Source organism: Ambystoma mexicanum, chromosome 2q (genome assembly GCF_040938575.1).
Source record: "Ambystoma mexicanum isolate Mex_15411 chromosome 2q, UKY_AmexF1_1, whole genome shotgun sequence".
NCBI classification, from domain to species: domain Eukaryota; kingdom Metazoa; phylum Chordata; class Amphibia; order Caudata; family Ambystomatidae; genus Ambystoma; species Ambystoma mexicanum.
This window is the reverse complement of record NC_090924.1, coordinates 1,038,975,423-1,038,998,468: the sequence shown is the minus strand read 5'-3', so window position 1 is coordinate 1,038,998,468 and position 23,046 is coordinate 1,038,975,423. Positions and strand designations below refer to the sequence as shown.

Sequence of the window (23,046 nt, the reverse complement as noted above, 5' to 3'; positions counted from 1 at the left end):
TTCCACCTTCACCCAGGCTTGGGAAGGGATCACCTCAGACAGATGGGTGCTGTCAACAGTATCCGCAGGATATTGTATAGAACTACTGCAGCGTCCCCGGAATCATCCTCCACGACAAAGAGTGCACTCCCTAGAACATCAAAGGATCCTTCTCGAGGAGATCGCCATTCTGCTAGAAAAGGACGCGATAGAACTCGTCCCAGGACACCAGGTAAACAAGGGTATCTATTCAACTTACTTCCTTGTGCCAAAGAAAGATTTGACAATGCGCCCAGTATTGGACTTACGGCCTGCCAACAAATATGTCAAGCCCCAAAAATTCCGTATGACCACGCTACAAGAGGTAATCCCCCTCCTAAAAAAGGGGGATTACATGGCAACCTTGGATATGAAAGATGCTTATTTTCATATTTCCATGCTCCCAGCGCACAAAAAGTACTTGCGCTTCAAGGTGGACAGTCGCCACTACCAATTCAAGGTACTGCCCTTCGGGATAGCTTCAGCACCAAGGGTATTCACCAAGGTACTGGCGGTGGCGGCTGCACACCTACGCAGGGAAGCAATCCCGGTGTACCCTTATCTGGACGACTGGCTCATAACGGGGGAAACCCCAGGAATTTGCAGGTCAAACATTCAGAGGACTATCGACCTCCTCCACGAATTAGGCTTCTCCATCAACGAGAAAAAGTCAAGTCTGGTGCCAAGCACCTCAAAACAGTTTCTAGGAGCTATCCTAGATACTCAGAAAGGATTGACCTTCCCTTCGGAAGAGAGAATTCGGAATATACTTCTGCAAATTCCGCATTATCAGTCAGGTCAACAGATAACAGTACGCAAAGCTATGCGGTTACTGGGCATGATGGCGTCATGCATTTACCTGGTCCCCCACGCGCGTCTGCGCATGCGTCCCATGCAGGAATGGTTGGCGAAACAGTGGTCTCAGGCAAGTGGTCATTGGGACGATCTAGTGGTCGTTTCGCCAACACTCGTACAGAGCCTACACTGGTGGACAAGAGAGAATCTCGCAAAGGGGAAACCCTTTTACGATCCCGAAGTACAAGCCGTGGTGACTACAGATGCATGCCTGACTGGGTGGGGAGCTCACCATCTCCACCACACAGCTCAGGGTCTCTGGTCTCACTCAGTAGCCAAGAACCACATCAATCTGCTAGAGCTTCTGGCAGTATTCCGAGCGCTAAGGGCGTTCGAGCCCCATCTACTGAACTTGTCGGTGCAGATCAGGACGGACAGCACGACAGCCATGTTCTATCTGAACAAGCAAGGGGGGACTCGTTCGCCAAATCTGTCCAAGCTTGCCCAGAAAATATGGATATGGGCACTCAGACGGAACATCTTCCTGTCATCGCAACATGTTCCAGGGGAGCTCAATTCCCTAGCGGATGCTCTAAGCAGAAACTCCCTCCCGGAAGAACACGAATGGGTCCTTCACAGAGACGTAGTAGAAGATCTCTTCTCTCAGTGGGGTTTCCCCACTATAGACCTATTCGCCACAAGCGAAAACAAACAATGCCCAGGATTTGCATCCAGGTTCCCCCAGCCGGACTCCCAAGGGAATGCCCTGTGGATGAACTGGTCAGGGATGTTTGCGTACGCTTTTCCACCAACTCCTCTCATCAGGAAGGTGGTGTACAAGATGAACAAGGAATCTATGACGCTCATCCTAGTTGCTCCCATGTGGGCGAGACAACCATGGTTTCCACACCTACGCAGGATGGCGGTGTGCGAACCCATCAGACTCCCAGCCTGGTACAACCTACTGTCCCAGCAACAGGGTCAAACAGTGCATCAGGAACCCAACTCTATGAACCTAGCAGCATGGCTCCTGAAGTCATAGAGTTTGGACATCTCAAATTACCACAGAGGTGTATGGACATTCTAAAGGAGTCCAGGAAACCAAATACAAGGCACTGTTACTTTGATAAGTGGAAAAGATTCGTTATCTGGTGCCAGAATAAACAAATCAACCCGGTTGATTGCACTCCTTCCAACGTTGTGACATACATGCTCCACCTGCTGGATGCAGGGTTGGTTTTTAACTCGCTGAAAGTACACCTGGCAGCCCTCTCGGCTTACACCACATCCCATAACAAGGTCTCGTGGTGGAAAGTACCAGTGGTTAAAGCCTTCATGGAAGGAGTAAAGAGACTTCACCCTCCTATTTCGAACCCACCGCCAGGATGGGACCTCAACGTGGTGCTAGCTAAGCTCATGGGACCCCCATTCGAACCCATGCATAAAAGTAGTCTCAAACACCTGACTTATAAAACGGCCTTCTTAGTAGCCATTACCTCCATAAGAAGGGTCAGTGAAATTCAGGCTCTGTCAGTGCAGGATCCTTTCTTTACTATCCACAAGGACAAACTGGTTTTACGCACACACCCTAGGTTCTCACCTAAATTCATATCCAAGTTCCATGTAAACCAGTCCATCGAGCTTCCGGCTTTCTTCCAGAACCCGCAAAGCTCGGCTGAGGTGAAACTACACACCCTAGATGTGCGTAGGGCGGTCCTATACTATGTAAATAAAACCAGACCGCTAAGGAAAACAGATCAACTGTTTGTCTCCGTAGCTACAGGCAGAGAGGGGGATCGCGTCTCTAAGGGCGCTATCTCGAAGTGGATTATCAACTGTATACAGCTGTGTTACTCTCTTTCTGACAAGACTCTGCCTTTTACGCCAAGGGCCCACTCTACTAGAGGCATTGGTGCCACTCTGGCTTTCATTGCAAATGTTCCCCTCGACACCATTTGCAAAGCGGCTACTTGGAGCTCTATTCACACTTTTACTCAGCATTACTGCATTGACACTCATTCCAAGACAGATACACAAGTGGGACAAGCGGTTCTAAGACACCTGTTTGCTCATGACCCTTCTCACATCCCACCTCCTTCTTCTGGTACTGCTCGCTAATCTATGCACAGCATGTGATCTAAGCAGATTCCACAAGCCTCAGAAGGGATACATTACTCACCGTAATCGTATTTCTGATGCTTGTATCTGCTTAGATTCACATGCGACCCACCCTTCCTCCCCTCCGAGAGAAGGCGCATGATTGCTTGTAGTCTTACCTTTTCTGTCTATCTGCTTGGATTATCTGTACTCACGCTACTCCTCATGCTTCCTCATGTCAGAAAAAATACAATCTGAGGATCCTACACGCGTGAGGGATCTTGGGTACAGTGGACGTCACACTAGGGATAGTATTACTGGCACGCCTGTGTCGACGCCCATTTTCGACTTTCGAAAAACAAACTGTAATACTCCGCAGCTTCCACTAGATGTCGGCCTATGCACAGCATGTGAATCTAAGCAGATACAAGCATCAGAAATACGATTACGGTGAGTAATGTATCCCATATCCTGACTTCTCTGCTGGGGTACAGGCAAACAGGAGATCCTACGAGCCGGTCAAGAAGCTTCTGCGAGAGCGCCAAATCCCATATGCTCTCATTTTTCCTGCCAAAATGGGAATCCAGCACGCAGGCAGGGCGCATTTTTTTGAATCTCCGGCTGAGGCTATGCACTACATCGAAACCTCTATACCTCTTCCTCCCAAGGGGGGCAGACCGGCGCAAAACAACAGACCCAGACCGGCAGACTGAACGGGGATTTTGATCTCATGAGACGAACGAAGATATAACATAAAATGCTTGAGGGGCGTAACTTACAAAAGAAAGATTCTGTAATACTTATTGGTCTAGGCACTCGAGTATGTGGAGGCTGGGACCCAGTCGGCGGCCATGTGAAGCAACACGGCTACCCTCGGAATGTTCCACGAGTTTGGTTTGATCCATTGTCAAGTTGGGGGTGACAATGAGGGTGGGGGGGCGGAAAGGGGAGTTGGGATTGGACGTTACAGTTCTGGACTAGCCCTACAGTGGCACAAAGTTGGTAATTATGAACTGAAATGTAAAAATGTGGTCACATTTGGACCGGTACCCAGCAAAGCACATGAATACTATAGAACCGTCGTTCGTGATGATGTCAGATACTTCCTCATGAAGTGCAGGCGAGGGGCTGAAGGTTAAACTGTTAACATGGAATGTTCGGGGGCTAAATAATCATATGAAAGCAAAAAAAATTGGTAACTACATCGCCAGACACAGCCCCCAGATACTGATGTTACAAGAAACTCATATGGTGGGGACCGATAACCTGCACATATTGCCTAGATGGGGATCCCTTAGGTACTACACAGACTATTCGTCTCAGTCCAGGGGGGTTATCACACTCATACATCCAGGGCTGGGGTTTAGGCCAGAAGACCACAGGGTTGACCCACTGGGGAGGTATGTTTTGGTATGGGGGGAGATCGCCGCCCAGCGCCTTCTCCTAGTTAACACGTATGGGCGCAATGTCGACGACCCTTCCTTTTACTTAGAACTGTATCAGATAATAGTTTCGCTTGAAATTTCAGGGGTCATTTGGGGGGGGGGGGGTTTAATCTGGTCCTTGACCCGAGCCTGGACAGGGCCTCTAAGGCTGTTAGAGCTCCCAGTAAAGCCGTCCAAACTCTGGCACATATCCAGTCTCAACTTCTGTTAGTGGATTCCTGGAGGGAGCTACATCCTGATGGTAGACGATACACATTTTACTCTTCAGTCCACGACTCTGAATCAAGGATTGATTATTGGTTGGTCTCTTCATCAATGGCGACGGCACTTAGGGGCTGTGAAATTCTTCCACGCACTATGACAGACCATTCCCCAGTGTTGTTAGATCTATTACTCCAGAATGTTCCCGCACCCGCCAGAAGGTGGAGAATGCCCGGCGGAATGCTTGCAGACCCCGGGGAAGTTGAGACATTGCATGTTGAAATTGTGGAATATTTGGTGAACAATGTGGGATCGGTTGATAAGATTTCAACAGTGTGGGAGTCCTTTAAGGTTTGGTTAAGGGGAGTGTTGATATCCAGGTCTGCTGGTATGCTCAAAAGGGTGAGAACCGAGTTAACGGAGGTTGAGACCAAACTAGATAGGTTAGAAACAGAATTCACACGTACTCAAAACAAAGACATATTGGTAGACATACAGGCACACCTGCAAGAGTTTAACAAATTAGCCAGCAGAGAGGTGCAATATATTGCGGCACCCATACGAGCTCGCAGATATGGAGAAGGGAATAAGGCGGGTAGAACCCTTTCCAATTTACTCAAGCAGGGTGGACAACCCACCCTGATCACTAGTATTCACACAGCACAAGGCGATGTACGCCTCACTGACGCAGATATAAATGGGGAATTCGTAAACTTCTATAAACACCTCTACTCAAACCAAGCTTCGAAGTCACTCCCGGAAATTAGATCATATTTAGAAGCCCTCTCACTCCCTAAGCTCCCTGAGGAGGTACGCCTCGCCATGGACCTACCGATAACCCCGGACGAGGTCACGGAAGCAATCAAGGGGCTCGCGTCAGGCAGGGCCCCTGGGTCGGATGGAATTGGTGCCGAATTTTACAAAGAGTTCCGCAAGGAACTTGTCCCTGTATTAATGCAGGTGTGGGAGGAGGCTCTTGAAAATAAAATCCTGCCTCCAACCATGAGGGAAGCTGTAATAACTTTCCTCCCCAAGCCACGACGACCACCACAGGACGTATCGTCATACAGACCCCTGTCACTTATAAACACAGATGCAAAAATATTTGCTAAAGTCCTGGTGAACCGATTTCTCCCGGCTGTTCCCACCCTTGTCCACCCTGATCAGAATGGGTTTATTCCCACAAGGTCCACCGCCCTGAATCTGCGTAGGCTTTTTGGCATCATGGCACAGATAGATCCGGGAAGAAGCGTGGTGGCCATAGCCCTCGATGCAGAGAAGGCATTCGACTCTGTCTCGTGGGTTTACCTTCTTGCGGTCCTTGAGGCGTTCGGGGTGGGCCCCAATTTTGTAAACTGTCAGGTTGCTATATACAAAACCTGGTGCACGAGTATTAACCAATAAAACCATCTCTGATATGTTCCTTTTGGGCAAGGGTACCAGACAAGGATGCCCGTTCTCGCCCCTGCTGTTTGCTTTAACCATCGAACCAATGGCGGCCGCGGTCAGATTGAGACACATACACCGAGGGATCGGGATGAAGGGGTCCACCCAGCTGATTTCACTCTATGCAGACGACACATTATTATATATCAAAGAACCCGAGGTAAATATAACACCTATAATGGAATAGATACATCAATTCGCAGCATACTCCGGGTACACCATAAACAAGACCAAGTCTGAGATCTTTCCTCTCACCCCGGCCACTGGGCGGCCCCCCACCACGGGAGGGCTTAAATGGTCAGAACACCACATCAGATACTTAGGGGTTCTGGTATCTAGAGACAAACACACGCTGTACTCCGACAATCATGAGATTGCACTACGTAACATATGCACGAAACTCCACATTTGGGGGCGCCTCCCGCTCTCGCTGGCAGGGAGAGTCGCGGTCCTTAAAATGGTGATCCTTCCCAAGCTGCTGTACCTCTTTGTCAACATCCCCATATGGCCGGGTAGAGTCTTTTTCACCAAACTCCGATCCATAGCTGTCACATTTCTCTGGGGCGGAAAAACGGCTAGAATAAGCTGGGAAAAATTGACGGAACCGTATTCCATGGGAGGCATAGCGGCCCCCGACTTCGAGCTCTATTACTATGTTTCCCAGGCACAGTTTGCAAAACACTGGTACAAGCCCCCAGAAAACACACCACACGCATGGATAGAGGAGCGTGCTACACACCCCACAAATATACAATCTGTCCTTTTTGACACAAAGTATAGAGATACTTGTGATTACAACCCTGTGAGCTGCACTGTAAGAGCATGGGAGGCAATATTTAAAAGGTTAAATATTGAGACACCCTACAACCCGGAGGTTCCTCTTTGGAACTTTCCGGGCTTGCCTCCCACTCATGACACTGGCATACAGGAATCGTGGGATCCAAACGGGGAAATGAAAGTGGGCGATATGTTTGTGGAAGGGAAGTTTGCGGATCTGAAGTTGTTCTTGAATGCACTGGGAGATGGACCACTTAAAACCCTCCAATACTACTGTATGAGGTCTGCATTTATTAAGCGATGGCCGACGTTCCCGGATGAACCGGTGGCTCATCCGTGTATACAGTTAATAACAGCTACTAAAGGATTGGGGATCTCCAGGTTATACACCATGGTTCAGGCCCACACTCCTACACTGAACCACGTCAGGGAGAGGTGGGAGGCAGACCTACAGACACCAATTGAGGAGGACAAATGGGCAAGGTATTGCATGCTTACTAAAAACATCTCACTTAACTCTGGTTTGCGATTGATTCAATTCAAGATTCTAAATAGGTTACATTATACACCCGCCAAGGTGGCTAGGTTTGTTCCGGGTGCTTCCGACTCCTGCCCTAAATGCGATACACCTCAGGCTGATGCCTTTCATATGTACTGGAAATGTCCGGTGGTGGCGGGGTTCTGGAGAGAAGTGGCGGAATTGCTGGAAGAAATAACACAAGTTCCCCCGGTTATGACTCCTCAGAAATACCTATTTGGAGACATTGGCAAATGTTCCGAAAAAATTCGAAGATTATTCAATATTATTTGTGCCATGGCCAAGAAATGCATACTCCAGAAATGGAAGAGCCCCGCCCCGCCCAGTATGAATTATTTTTTGAAAGAATTAACACATGTAAATGAGACAGAGGAACAATTTGTTATGACCCAACCTACAGCATGCAGGCCCAAAGACATATGGGGCCCCTTCAGGGTCTATTTATGTAATATGATTGAGAATGACGACATGCCATTGTAACAGTATATATAGAACTATGGTTAAATGCACTCCTTGTCATATATGCAAGTTTGCACGAGATGTGGTGCCGTTGTACCTTTGTGACCATCAATAAAGAAAGTTTAAAAAAAAAAAAAAAAAAAAAGGGAGGGAGGTGATAGAACCCGTTCCCCAGCACCTGCGGGGCACTGGAATGTACTCCAGGTACTTTCTGGTCTGAAAGAAGACAGGAGAGTGGATGCCGATCCTGGACCTGCGACGCCTAAACAAGTACTTGTAGTCCCAGAAGTTCAGGATGGGCACGTTACAACACATGCTCGGCCAATTGGAGGAAGGCAACTTCCTGGCGTCGCTGGACCTGGAGGGCTCCCATTTCCATGTCCCCATTCATCGAAAGCAACGCAAGTGCCTGCGGTTCATGTTCCAGGGGCGACACTATCAGTTGAAGGCACTTCTCTTCTGCCTGAAATCGGCCTGAGGGTCTTCATGAAGTATTGGGCTCTGGTGGCAGCGCATCTTCATCTCGAGGGCATCCACGTCTACCCTTACCTGGACAATTGGCTAGTTCGGTCCTGCTCTGACGAGGACCGTCAATTATCCAAAGTCCTGCTTAGAGCCATCGCAGAACACTCTTGTTTCCGAGAGCCCGACTCAACACAGTGACATGCCTGTCGTCTCCCTCGGAGGAGTGGGTGGTAGCCATCCTAGGGAAGGTGCAGCACATGTCGTCTGCACGGTTGCTTACTGTGCGAGCTGTCAAGTCGCTGTTGGGCATGATTTCCCCCTGCATCAACCTTGTCCTCCTTTGCAGACTACAGATGAGGCTAACTGCAAGTCTCGGGACCCTGGACTGATGAGATTGCCCTGAACGAGGAGTTCCGAAGAGCAGTACAGTTGTGGGGCGTGCACTCACATCTCACGCAAGGGGCTCCATTCCAAGTCTCTTCTTACCGGGAGACAGTCACCACAGACCCTTCTCTGAAAGGTTGGGGAGCTGACACTGGACAGTTGCACACCAGAGGCCACTGGCTGCCGGAAGAAAATACACTTCACATCAATGTCCTGGAGCTTCGGGCTGTCTTCGGGGCCCTCAAGTCCTTCCTGCCATTGCTGAGAGGCAAGGTGGTGAGGAGCTTCACGGAAAACACCACCACCATGTTCTACATGTGACTCTTTCTTCCTTTTTTCATTCTAAAATTGTAGCCATCTGTGAGGACATTAGAGATAACTATGCCTGGGCCGCCTTCAAGCAAACTACCTCCGAGCTGCCTACTTCTAAAACTTTATGGCGCTCCTTTCCTGTTTTTTCTGAACAGGATATCTCTAAAGCTATCCACGACCTTAAATCAGCATCGCCCGCTGATGCCATCCCATTGGATGTGCTTAAAGATATCTCGACAGATTTAATTACCAATACCAATTACCAAACTTCCGCCCCATCCCCCTTCTTCCATCTATGATGAAGGTGCTTGAGGCTCTGGTCTCTCCCCTCCTGTCATCCTTTATGGAAACTTCTGGGTTTCTTGATACCTTTCAGTCTGGTTTCAAACCAGGGAGAGGAACCAAATCAGTTCTTAATTCTGTACTCGATGATCTCAACCGCCTAGTTGAGCAAGGTGGTGTGGGAGCGCTCCTCCTGCTCTACCTGTCAGCCGCGTTCGACAGGGTTGATCATTCCATCCTGATCTTCCGTTTGTCAAGCTCGGCCCTTGGAGGCCAGGTATTGAACTGGTTTGCAGCCTTCCTGGCCGACCAGTCCCAGTCTCTTTCTGCCACCTTTTTGCTTTGAATCAATTTCACTCTTCTGTGGAGTTCTGCAAGGATCTGCGCTTTCACCAATTCTTTTTACATCTATATTCACCCTCTTCTTCTTATCGTGTCTCAGGGCTTCCGCTTTTATTCCTATGCGGACGATACGCAGATCTTGGTTCGCCTAGATCTATCTCGCCCTAAGACTGCATCCCGGCTCAGGAACTGCCTAGTTGATTTGGATGCGTGGATGGCAAATAACTCTTTAAAACTCAATGGCAGCAAAACAGAGGTCCTCGTGGCGGGAACTTATTGGACTCCTGACTTTTGGCCTCTTCCCTTCTCCATCCCCCGTAGTAAGAAATCTGGGGGTAAAGTTCTCTTCCTCCCTGGCTATGACTGAGAAGGTGGGTACAGTCTGCAAATCTGGCCTTTTTAAATTGCGCACCCTGCAGAAGGTTCTCCCTTTCATTCCTGGTCACTTTCATGCCCCGGTGGTAGCAGCATTGATTCTTATTACGGCTGATTACTGTAATTCACTTTACCTCGGCCAACCGCGCTACCTATTAAACCGCATGCAAATGCTCCAGAATGCTGCGGTCAGAGCAGTCCTGCGCCCCCCGGCTCAGACTCACATGTCACCGCTCTTGAAACAACTGCACTGGCTTCCGATTGAAAAGCGAATACTGTTTAAATCTGTGTTTGGTACATCGTGCTTTTTACAAGCTAGGTTCTGAATATCTTCAGGAAAAATGTGTCCACTATGTCACTCTTCGGTCTCAGGCTGCCCTACTACTATCAGTCCCCCGTTTTAGACGGACTAGGACCGGTGGCTGTGTCTTCTCTATGGCAGCTGCTACTGCATGGAACCAACTGCCGTGGGCACTGTGTGCGACTTCTAACCATTTGGCCTTCCGGCGGGCCCTTAAGACCCTTCCCTTCTGATGATCCCTTCTTTGACATGCGTGTCCTGGTCCACCCACCTTTGCTCAGCGCCAAGATGCCTTAGGGCGTATGTGCACTTTATAAGACTATATAACATACATCCGGAAGCAGAGCGGGATGCGCTCTGAGACGAGGCCCAGGATCTGTGGCACTGGGCCATTCGTCAGGACAAGTTTCTCTGTCCTTTCCACCTGGTGGGCACCAAGAACACCATTGCAGACTCGCTCAGCAGAGAGCTATGTTCTTGCCACAAGTGGGAGCTTCGCCAGGACCAGGTGACTCTTCTATTTCATGAATTGAGTCAACCCCAGATCGACCTTTTCGCAACGGCTATGAACTACAAGTGTCAGACGTTCGCCAGCAGGTTCCCGCAGCCGAGGATCATGGGGGATGCATTCTCGTTCCAGTGGGAGGGACTTTTCCTCTACGATTGTCTTCCTCTCCCACTCCTGCTACGAGTGATCAATACACTCGGTGTCACTGCAGGACAATACTAGTCGCTCCGGCGTGGCCACAGCAAATCTGGTATCCAGACCTGCTACATCAGTCAGCGGTTCCGACCATCAGACTGCCACTACTTCCGGACCTTCTCTCCAGAGAGGGAGGAGCAATTCTGCACTACGACCCAGCGTCGCTTACCCTCAGGGCCTGGCTCCTGCAGCCCTAGTGTTTGGACATTATTCTTTATCTGCGGAGTGTAAGGACATCTTGGTTAAGGCTAGGGCCTCTTCAACGTTGATGTGCTACAGCCATAAGTGGAAGTGTCAGTCTCGGATGATTACCCCTCTGCGTGTCATAGGCCCGCAGCTCCTACCATACCTGCTTTCCTTGGCCAAGGCTGGACTGGCTCATGCCTTTATCAAGGTGCACCTGGCCACCATATCACGTTACACTAGGGCACCGGTTAGGCCTTCTCTGTGGTCGCACAGACTCGTCAGGGAGTTCTCAACAAACCGTTGGTGTTACCGGTCTTCTTCCCAAATCTGTCATCGCCAGCGGAGCAGGCCTTGCATTCGCTGGACGTTACTCGTTCCAAGTTTTACGTGGCACGCACAAAGAGCTTTTGGAAGACTTTCAGCTGTTCGTCAATTTTGGACCTGTGAATCAGGGAAAGGCCTTGTCGAAAACATCCATCTCCAGGTGGCTCTCTGGCTGCATTATGCACTGTCATTGACAGGCTAGCAGGCCACTGCCGGAGCGGCCGAGAGCCCACTCCACCAGAGCCATCGCAGCAACAACAGCGTTTCTGCGTGGTGTGCCACTGCTCAACATCTGCAGGACTGCAACGTGGAGGTCCACACACTCCTTCACAAGGTTCTACTGCGTCGACAGGGATTCCAGGGAGGAGTGCCAGGTCGGCCAAGCAGTGCTAGGCAACCTGTTTGCTTGAGGTGAGCATGTTTCAGGGCTGAGTTTACTTCCGTTGTGCCTTGCCACCTTCCGTGGTTGTGTATATGCACTGCTGTGTAATTGTTATTCATGAGCATATGGATCAATGCCAGACCCCCATGCTGGAGAAGGTTTAAGTTAATTGCCTGTAATTATTGTTCTCCAGCATGATTCTTCCATGGATTCACATGCAAACCCTCCCTCCTTCCCCTCTGTGGCTCTTCTTGTTTCATACTGCCACTTTACTTGTTTACCAAATCTGAAGATGGCCACCAGGGGTGGACCTTAGGGAGAGGACTTTCATTGGATGGGGGCAGTATAGCCCAGAGGAGAGTGATTGGTTAAGAGGAGAAATAGTTTAAAAGGGAAAGTGAAACTGTTTTTCTTTTACCGAGGATTCCCAGCATGACGACAGGGAACATTCTTGAGCATGTGACTCCATGCCAGACCCATGCTGGAAAACAATAGTTACAGGTAAGTAACTTAAACCTTTCCCAACACACAAAGGAATGATATTGTGTTTGTGCATGTTAGATCTAAATTTGTCTATGACCTATTGTCTTAAGTGGAAGCATTTTTAATAGGTTATGAACTATTTAAATGGCAGAAGCCAGAGATGTTCGAATCTTTGAAAGGGGAGGAGTTGGGGATGCAATTGGAAAATGGACGGCATGGGGAAAATGGGAGTGAGAACGATTTTTATTGATGATGCGCCTGATAAACCAGTTTGAGAAATGTATTGGGTATGGATTCCAAGATGTTTGGCTTCAGATAGAACAGAGGGTGGGGTACGTTATCACTTATAGGATTCTAATGTTCTGGTCGCCTCCTGGAATACGAGAGGTTTCAGTCATCTTTCCTCTGCTGGTAGGGACCCTCTTTTGTTGGGCAAATTTCACATTATTAACCTCCAAGGGTTTCGGCTTAGAGCGGCTCCAGTAATAGATGGGTATACAACGTTTTTACAGCCAGCCTTACAGGGGACTAGGCGGTGACCATATGGGGGGTTAATAACAGTAGTAAGGAGTAATTTGAATTGGATAAGTAGGCAGTTAACTACCCACCATCCGGGGATTTTAGCTGTGATGTTAATGCAGAGTTTGGAGGAGCAAGGAGTGAAGAACAATCTGCTTGTTATTAATCTTTATTTGAATCATCTAATGGGTAACTCCTTCAACTTGGTGGCTAGTGTGGTGGAATGTTTGGAGGATTGGTTTAATAAGAAAGGAGGAGAGAATGGGGTGATTTCAATTGTAGTTGTAAAAATATGCAGAGTCATAGTAATCATTCCAAGCAGAGTGATAAGGGGAAATCAATTGTAAATGCCTGCAACTGGATACATTTTATGGAGGAGTGGGGTTTTCACTGTTAGAACATGTTGTGTGCAAAGGGCCAGATCAGAATTTACATTGAAACGGACTAAAGTGTCCTCCACTTTAAATTATAGTTTTCTCTCTCAATCTATGCTAGATAAATGCGGGGGATTCAGGATTTTTAATACAGATAGAAGTGATCATTGCCTGTTTGGCAGTACATTTACATTGGCTCATTTAGAGAGTGGGAAAATGCCTATGACAAATATGCATGTCAATGACAAATATGCATGTCAATGATTCAGGAAATAGTCTCCTTTGTAGACCATTGCTCGTAGAATATTTTAATAATGATCTACTCTATATAACGCTCTCCGTATAGGAGAATTGTCAGATCACTTGTCCGTCCCTAATTGCCCTGTTTTTTATGGCCAGGATTACTAAACTCTGTGCCGGTAATCAAAGACATGGCTATTTGGGAAAGGACCCAGTGGATTGATTGGGTGATTCCGGAAAAAAGGGCTCTCCGAGGCCAGCTGTGAACACTTAAGATACTTGGTCGTTGCAAGGAGGGCTGGCAAAAATGGAAATTTCTGAAACAAGCATTTAAGGATTGGGTGAAATGTTATAAAGTAAAGGTTTATTAGAGGGTGAAACGGTGCTAAACATCCTCATTATAAAGGACACAAAGGGGTTCTAAAAATTAATGAAGATCCGGGGTTCCAAGAAAGTTGATGGGTCAGCCCGATTCCACAGCACGTTTGGAAAAGCCATGGTAGAGATATGTATGACGCCTCGAAAGGTGATTAGTAGAGGACCCTACCTTTATCTCAGTCATCTTGGGTGGTAGATTTGGACTTAAACGACATTGAACATTGAATCCGAAAGGCCAATCCTTCCAGGGCAATGGGACCGGATGGTTTATCTAATTATGTTCTAAAAGGCAATTGTAATTTGTGGGAAGAAATTCTATTTTTATTGTTCCAGAACATATTGGATACTTAAACCATCCCGGAATCTTGAATTGTTATTCCATTTTTCAGAAAGGCGATAGGTTGTCCCTGCAAACTTTACGGGCAATAGCCCTTTTGGACATTACTAGTAAAACCTTTTCATCCATCATCCTTGAAGCCTTGAATGCGTGGTCGACTGAGACAGACAGTATTGATGAAAACCAAGCAGGATTCCGACATGGGCTAGGCACACAGCTTAATGGGGTTGTGCTTACTCTTGTGATTAAATCTAAAAGGTGGGAAAAGAGACCATTGTATATGGTGTTTATAGATTGTTCCTCAGCATTTGACCGGGTGAACAGGAGCACCTTGTGGGAAAAACGTAAGAAGAGGGTAATCCTGGATACGCTGCTGGACATTTTAATTGCTATCCATACTGACACTACGGTTCAGGTACGTTTGAATGGGAAGAGACATATGTCTAAGCTGTTAAGCACCTATAGGGGGTACGACAAGGATGTGTCCTCGCCCCAGCATTGTTACATTTATATCTGCAGATTTAGGCACTCAACTTAAACAAGCAAGAGCTTTCCCTCACCGATTGGGTTCTCTGGGAGTATACTACCTTGCTTATGCGAATGATCTGGTCATTTATGACCAGACTCCTTCAGGCCTTCATCAATCCCTGGATTCACTGGCTGTCTATATGAAAGGTCATGATCTATCCTCAAAAGTCAAAGATCATGATCTATACTAAGGGCAAAAATGGAAGGTCATTCAATTGGAAGATTAACTTGGAGGTATTGTATACAGTGGGCAGTATGTCTATCTGGGGTTTACTATATATAGTAGACCAAAGTCTGTAGGGCATTTGGAACACCTAAAGAAGAAATGTGGGAAATACATTGCCCAAATGAGAAGGTTAAATGCCAAATATGGATGGTTTTCACTGTTACCATTAATAAACTATTGTAGAGCTAAAGTGCTGCTGGCTTTGCCTTATGACACTGATATTCTTTTTTCCTATCAAAGATTACAGCTTGGCAGGCCCTTGAAGGCTTAATATGGTGTAAAGTATTGGGAATTCCTAATTGTGTGCCAGCTCCAGTTATGCAGTACGAAGTCAGACTTCTCTCTGCCTGTATTAAATGGAAAAAGTTTACTTTTTACAGGAAAATACTGGTTCCCACTAGTAAATTGTTGTTTGGGAGTTTAAATTCCATGATCATTGAGTGCTACCCATTTCTCAAGATGGATAACGGTGTGTGAATTTCACTTGGAAAGTCTAGAGCGTTCTAAGGACACTTTAATTATTACAGCCCATGGAGTAAAAAACACCTTGTGATAACGAGACTGGTGTATGACTAGAAAAGCTATTGGTAATTATGCCTTGTATCCTAATATGCTCAGTCTGTATATGTCAACTTCGCTGTCTGAATCTGAGCGCTCCACTAGCTCCTCACCTGAGTTGCTGGAGCTGAGTGCCGGTGTTGTCTTCCTTCTGTAGACTTTTTTAAAAAAAATGTTTTTTAAAGAAATGGCCTACCTCGGGACAACGCCACAATGGTTGCTTGAAAGACAAGCAGGCCAGTGACACCGCTCCCGAGATAACAAGGAAGGGGAAAAAGCCTGATGAGGTACAAAAAACCCCTTGAGACTGTGGATTCTAGTCCTTGAGAGAATGCAGGAGGCAGGTATCAGAAAATCACTATAGAATCCCAAGGGAAAGGATCCATGTTGGGTACACATGGCGAGTACCGTAGGATTCAGAAGGCGACGGCCACAACATGCATCCGCGCAGGAGGATGGACGACCAATCCTGTAGGAGGGAGAGGAGCTGCAGACTGGAAGAACAGTCAGCAGTGTGGGAGATCAGCTGGAGTGCATGAACCCCCGAAGAGAGAGTGCCAGGGAACGGGAGAAACCAGTGGGGAAAGAGGAGAGATGGAAGAGAAGGAGAGAAGGGACTGGCTGAGCGTGGGGCGCCGGGGAGAAAAAAGAGAGAGAGAGCCCTGCAGAAGCACGAGGAAAGAGCACTGTAGCGAACGAGGGAGAGACAGAGCCGCAGAAGCGCAGCAAAGCCGGGCAAGTGGCTGGGCTCAGCAGAGCCAAGGGAAGAAACTGAGCGTCAGGACCCAAATGCAAGGCGAGACTCGCGGGTTGAAACGCTCCAATCGCCGGGAGGGCTGGAAGTAAGTACCTCCAAGCAGCGGCCATTGTGATAAAGGGTAGACCGCGCAAGCTACGCTGCAAGAGGACGTGGTGGAAAAATCAATGGCGGGCACTCAAACAATCTCATATGCGCCAGGTGGGGGAGCGCATGACAGTATACCCCCTTCGACCCTGGGAGAGCCCTGGTTTACGAGGATGGGCACGATGAAACTTGCGGATTACATCTGGGGCATGCACAAAAGACCTGGGTTCCCATGAGTCCTATGAATCGGGGTAGCCTTTCCAGTTCACCAAGTACTCCAAGCGTCCCCTTCTGTACCTGGAGTCGCAAATCTGAGAAACCTATTACTCAGTCCTGGTGGGCGCTTGCGATGAGGACCTGAGAATGGGCCGAAGAGGAGCATCAGCCGGTCATAAGAGCGAGGAGTGGAAGACCGGATGAATCTGACTGAGACTCTTGGGCAACCTGAGACGATAAGCAACTGGGTTGATCTTAGAAATGATCTCATAAGGGCTGAAGAATCGTGGAGACAATTTATAGGAGAGAACCCAGCGAGGAAGGTATTTGGAGGACAACCAAACCTTGGAGCCCACTTTCAGTTGGGGGTACTGGAGAACGCTTGCGTTCCACTTGGGTCTTATATGTTTGCTGGGAGACCAATAGATTGCTCTTCGCGACCCTTTGGGCCTCTGAAATCTCAGCCAAAATAGATTCTATGGATGGTATGTTTAAGGGTGGAGAAACCACAGGTATGAGGCTGTGGGAATGCATCCCATAAGTATAGTAGAAGGGACTGATCTCTAGGGCTAAGTGAACAGAGTTGGTAGACGCAAATTCTGCGGTCAGGAGTAAAGAAACCCAGTTGTCTTGTTGCATGTAGGTATAGCATCTTAGTTATTGCTCCTCTGTCTGTCACGATCTTGTCAGGGATACTGTGTAACCGTTATATGTCTCAGATAAACACCTCTGCCATGACTGAGGCAGGCAGAAGACCGGACAGACGGGAGAAGTGTGCGAGCTTGGTAAAGGAATCCACCGTTACCATGATACATGAGCAGCCCTGAGAGGGGGGTAGATCGACAATGAACTCTGTAGATATGTGGCTCTAGGGTCTGGCAGGTGGTGGTGCTTGTTCCAGCAGTCCGATTAGCCTTGAGTGCGATGTTTACTTCTGGCACATACTGGGCAGGCCTTAATGTAGTTTTCCACGTCGGAGGACACTCCTGGCCAGTAGAAAGAGCGTGTGACTAAGTACAGGTTACCCTTCTTGCCGCAGTGTCCGGCAGACCTGTGGCCATGACACAAGGATAATACTTTGAGACAGAGTTCCTGTTTGGGTATGTACAGTCTTCGATCGGCGAAGAGGAGTCTGTCTGTCTTCCACCAGAGGATTGGACTTTAGGGGTAACTCTGGTTTGGAGTGGACGGTGGCCTCTGACTTCCTGAAGGAAAAAGGAAACTTGTAGAATAATTCTGTCCCTGGGAAAGAATGGATCAGGTTTACCCTCAGACGAGGGGGCTTGAGAATCGCGGCAGGAAAGGGCATCCGCTAAAACGTTCTGGCTTCTGGGTAGGTAGGTGGTCTCAAAATCGAACTAGGCAAAGAAATCTTGCCTGACGGGAATTAACACATTCCATGCATTACAGCACCTTGAGATTCTCGTGGTCTGTTCTGATGGTGAACGGGTAGGTACTGCCTTGAAGTAGGTGCCTCCATTCCTCACAGGCGATCTTCATAGCCAGAAGTTCTCTCTCAATAACAGAATAGTTACTTTGACTAGGAGTCAGTGTCTTGAACAGGTTTCCCACTGGTTGTTCTGCTCCTTCATGCTCTTGAAGTAACACAGCTCCTACCGCTCTGGCCGACACATCAGCCTCCACAATGAAAGCTTGGGATTGGTCAGGTTGGCGCAGTATGGGGGCGGAACAGAATAGTTTCTTGAGGTATTGTAGGGCTGTCTCTGCTTCTTCTGTCCACCTAAAAGGCCTCGTAGTCTTCTTCAAGAGACCAGTAATGCGCAGATCTACGTTGGAAAAATGTGGTATGAATTTGCGATAAAAGTTTGTGAACCCCTAAAAACTCTGGATTTCTTTAACGGTGGATGGAGCGGGCCAACTAAGAATAGCCGAGACTATTTTATTGTCCATCATGACTCCGCTGCTGGAAAGGATGTAGCCAGGATAGGGCACTGTAGAGGCCCTGAACAAACACTTTTCAGGTTTAATGAGGAGATGATGGGCTTGCAATCCAGACAAAGCAAAACTAAAGTTGCAACAAAATGATGGGATCAACACCTGCGACCATTGTCTGACTTTTCGTGATGGTGACACCGAAAAAGGTCATTTTGCCACCATACTTGATACGGTGTCCCTCGCCTAAATACTGTAATGGCATACTTCGACTCTGCTTTAATTTGTGGGGCACAACTGATATAAAAGCAAGTCTATACTATTCCTGAGACTCACTCATTTGATCACAGAGTATCCAATGTTAAGATCCCAAAGAGAAATTGCTTTCACAAGACATTGCGAATACTTGGGGAATATATCTCAAACTAAATGTTGGGCGGTCTTGTTGGGGTGCAACAACATGTCAATTCAAATTGCAGCAATTAACTTTTTACTCAGAATAAAATTTGAAGGAAATGTGAAATTAACATCGTAACTGTCAATGGCAGGATGCAAGAACCATAATGCTGAAGTCTGGCAATAACCTAATCGATTATTTTATTGTACTTATTTAGGATTACAACACATGTATTTGACGTATCTTTTTATTAATTGTGTTGCTCTGTAGCGATGATGTCCAAAGTATTGGTGTGAGTTGATTGTTATTGATAAATGAACTTTCTGTTATGATGAATTAATGTAAGCTATTTTTAAGAAATGTTTTATGTATTATGATAAGTTTTGTATGTGTTTTTGAAAGGTTGATTGAATTCAGCCATATCAAATAAAAACATTTTTTTTAAAAAAAGATGATGGGCTTGCAAGCGTAGTAAAACCGTCCTGAGATGTTCTGAGTGCTCGTGTGCAGTGGGGGAAAAGACCAGGATGAAATAGGTGGTCGGAAAACAGCCAGTCCATAAAACGTTGAAATATGGCTTGGGTATTGATGAACCCAAAGGGCGTGACACTGTATTCAAAATGCCCATATGGTGTTCTGAAGGCCGGTTTCCATTCATCGCCTTCTCAGACTCTGAGCTGGTAGTAGGCACTCCTTGGGTCCAACTTAGAGAAAACGGTGGCACCCTGGGCAGCTTCGAGAATGTCTGAGATCAGAGGCATGGGATAGCGATCCCCAAACATGTTCAGTCCTCTGAAGTCTATGCAAGGACTAGGCTCTATGGAATTCCTTTTGGGATTAAAGAACAGAGATGCACCCGCAGGTGATCGGGAGGGTTCGATGAGACCGTTTTCCAAGTGGGTGTCCAGGCACTTCCGCAGGGCTTTCTTTTCTGTTGAGGACAGTGAAAACATGCGGCCAAATGGAATCAAGGCATCTGGCACTAGGTCAATGGAGCAGTCTTCTGGTCTGCGTGGCGGGAGAGCAAGAGTGCCTTTGTCGACGAACACCTCTTCAAATTCCTTGAGATCCGCCGGTATACACTGTACAGTATGGGGTTCTTTAGACAATGCTGTAACAATCTCATACGGTGTATCCGGAAGTCAATGTTGTCTACAAAAAGAGAAGTAGAATCCCAGAAAATTGCTGGTCCAGTTGACTGACGGATTGTTTCCACAGCCATGATATTTCCAGTATGACAGGGAAATGGACGGCACAGATGAGATCAAAGGTCATCGTTTCGGTGTGTTGTAGGATGGTTACCTGGAGGATCTCTGATGTGTGGGTGATGGGCCCAGAGCTGAGGGGAGTGCCGCCCACCCCTTCTACTTTTTGGTCTTCCTCCTTTTCAATACAATGAATGATGACCTTGTTGGGCCATAGGGTGTCAATAAAATTCCCGACCGCCCCACAATCAATGAGGGCAAGGGTGTCAACCTTCTGTTTCTTTACGTGGATTTGTAGAGCTATAACCATGAGACGAGAATCCTCTGTTGTCTCCGAAGGGATGACCGCCAAAGAGACATAGGGACTGTTGGACATACCTCAGTAACCTGTCCCCCCTAGGACCGATGTCACCTGTTTCCCGGGCATCTAGGAGGAACTTCAGGGCAGTTCCTGAGCAAATGGCTGGAGGAACCGCAGCACATACAGAGTCCTGTATCTCCTCTATGCTTCTGCTCTTCTGGAGTGAGTGGTGCTATGGCGGTTCCGATCTACATAGGTTCCTCTTTTGTTTAATGGTGCGTTGGCTGGGAAGGTGCAGTTTGTGGATTCTGAGGACTGTATAAGCCTCTGTCCTTCTTCTTTTCTAACTTCATTCCCCTAAGCAGAACTCGATTTGAAGAACGATGAATAAAATAGATCTGAGAAAGTGGATGGACAAGGAATTCTAGCAAGCTCATCCTTGAGTTCCCCTTTGAGACCACGCCGAAAGATTGCAAATTGAGCAGGCTCAGGCCACCCTGCTTTGGCGGCCAGACGCTTGAAGTGTGTTATATAGGTGAGTAGATCTGTCGACCCCTGTTGAAAATCCAGAAGCTCCTCACAAGCCCCGAACGTGATTTCAGGACGCTTGAATGTTTGCTTGAGTAAGGTCAGAAAAGCACCATAATCATGTAAGACTGGATTATTACTGGTTACCAGTGTTGTCGCCCAAGTTAGGGCATTTCCAGCCATATTTCATATTATAAAGCCCACTCGTGTGTGTTCTGAGGCGTAGGTACTGGCCCGGAATGCAAAGTGTACCATACAGACCTTAATGAACTCTAAGTCTTTTTGGCATCCCGTCAAGCTTCCCTGAAGACAGGGCCATGGGTGGTAGATTCGAAGGGTGGTGGTCCCTGGCTGATACTAATTGTCGAACAAAGGAATTTTCAGACTTTAGGATCTGGACCTGCAAGGTTAAGCTCTGAACAGCGGCCACCAGTTCCTGCATTTGTTCAGCAGTGGCCATTTCAGGATTTGTAGGTGTTGGGCGTTTCAAACCGTCAACTTCGCTGTCTGAATCTGAGCACTCCACTAGCTCCTCACATGAGCTGCTGGAGCTGAGTGCAGGGGTCTTCTTCTTTCTGTAGTCTTTTTTTTTTTTAATGAATGTATGTCCTACCTCAGGACGACGCCACAATAGTTGCTTGAAAGAGCAGCAGGCCAGTGACACCGCTCCCAAGATAACCAGAAAGGATAAAAAGCCTGGTGAGGCACAAAAAAAAACCCTGAGACTGTGGCATGTCCTTGAGAGAATGCAGTAGGCGGGTACCAGAAAGTCACTATAGAATCCCAGGGGAAAAGATCAAAGTTGGGTACACATGGCGAGAACCGTAGGTTTAAGATGGCGACTGTCACTATGACCTGAACTGGCCTGATGCACGTTTTGGACAGGCATTGCTCAAAAAGCATGCTGCTATCCTCCCTATTATAACCTTTGGGTGCTTTGTAATCTATACCAGGAATCTGTAAGAAGAGATAACCGAGTACAATTTTCCCACCAAAGTGATTTTTGTGTTAGCAGTCCTTGTTATCGTTTCCTTCCTACAAATGACTGTCTCCCTGTTCTCTTGGCTGTGCCATTTGAAAATAGACTTGGAATGAGTCGGTGCATGCTTTGAAGGCTAGGAAGAGCTTGCAGACAAGCTGCCTTTGCTTTTTCTGTGCTTTGATGGAAATTGAGTGTTTTGGTACAAGGGGTACGTATATCATATGAGTCTGTAGGAATGAGAACATGGGCCAGTAATCCCTTTGATGAGCCACATTATTATATTGCACATTCACTTGCGCAGTGATCAAACTGTAATTGGTGTGAACTGATCTTTTTTTAACTTATTTTTCCACTAGAGTTCAAATGGTGTATTAACAGATTTGCTGAGTTTCTATACATTACCATCGACAGTTATGCATCATCCGGTTCATAAGACCCTCAAGGCTGCATATTCTTTCTACAATATACACACGGAGACTCCGCTTCTCGACCTAATGAATGATGCACTTATTATAGCCAAGTTGGTAATTATTTTCTTATATTTATTCAGTAGAAAGTTATCATGAAATAAACTAATTGCATAATGGAGCAAATAATAAGGGAATGCCATACCTAAGAAAACTAAACTGCAAAAAAGCTGAAATCAGTCGTTTTGGATTTATATAAAAATGTTTTTTCATTTGTACCATTCAATTCCAGACATTTCTGATTTGCCAAAGCACTTATGCCTCAACATGACATGTCTGCATTGATTGTGCAACACTTTTTTTAGAGACCAATTCCTTGAGATGCACACCCTTGTTTCTTTCTTCCGCACACTAATCAAGATCTTGATGCACACACTCGTTTCTTTCTTCCGCACACTACTCAAGATCTTGACAAGATTACCAAATCAGGACAGGGAAACATGAAGGGGGCACATGAGTAGGAGTAGAAACTAGAACATAGGACAGGGTCCTGAAAGATGCACATTGAAAAGGCATGTGCGTGGTTGGGTAGGGGGGTTGCTACTAACGTTATGTATGGAATGTTCAGCTGTGCCATGTGTTTTCTTGAGGACACATAAACACTGGATATGTCAGAAGGTCAGAAGAGTACTAGAAGCATGGAAAGAGCTAGTGGATAGTCGGTGAGACTGAATCACTATCACTAGTAGAGCATGGCAAGTCAGACTTTTATTGAAAGGCAGATTGATGCCCAAGAGT

The 23,046-nt window shown here is 47.1% G+C and overlaps 1 protein-coding gene across 5 annotated transcripts in view; it reads left to right on the top strand.

Moving 5' to 3' along the window:
- Nucleotides 1–23,046, top strand: part of NMT2 (N-myristoyltransferase 2) — a 1,164,729-nt gene that overhangs the window by 938,614 nt on the left and 203,069 nt on the right. For 3 of the 5 annotated variants that reach the window (XM_069648400.1, XM_069648402.1, XM_069648398.1), the window contains one exon: nucleotides 22,198–22,365. The exons of 1 other annotated variant lie outside the window; for it this stretch is intronic. In XM_069648400.1, coding sequence (XP_069504501.1) covers nucleotides 22,198–22,365 — 168 coding nt within the window. The remainder of the gene's footprint in view (nucleotides 1–22,197; nucleotides 22,366–23,046) is intronic. One more of the 5 variants, XR_011303356.1, reaches the window with a different exon arrangement.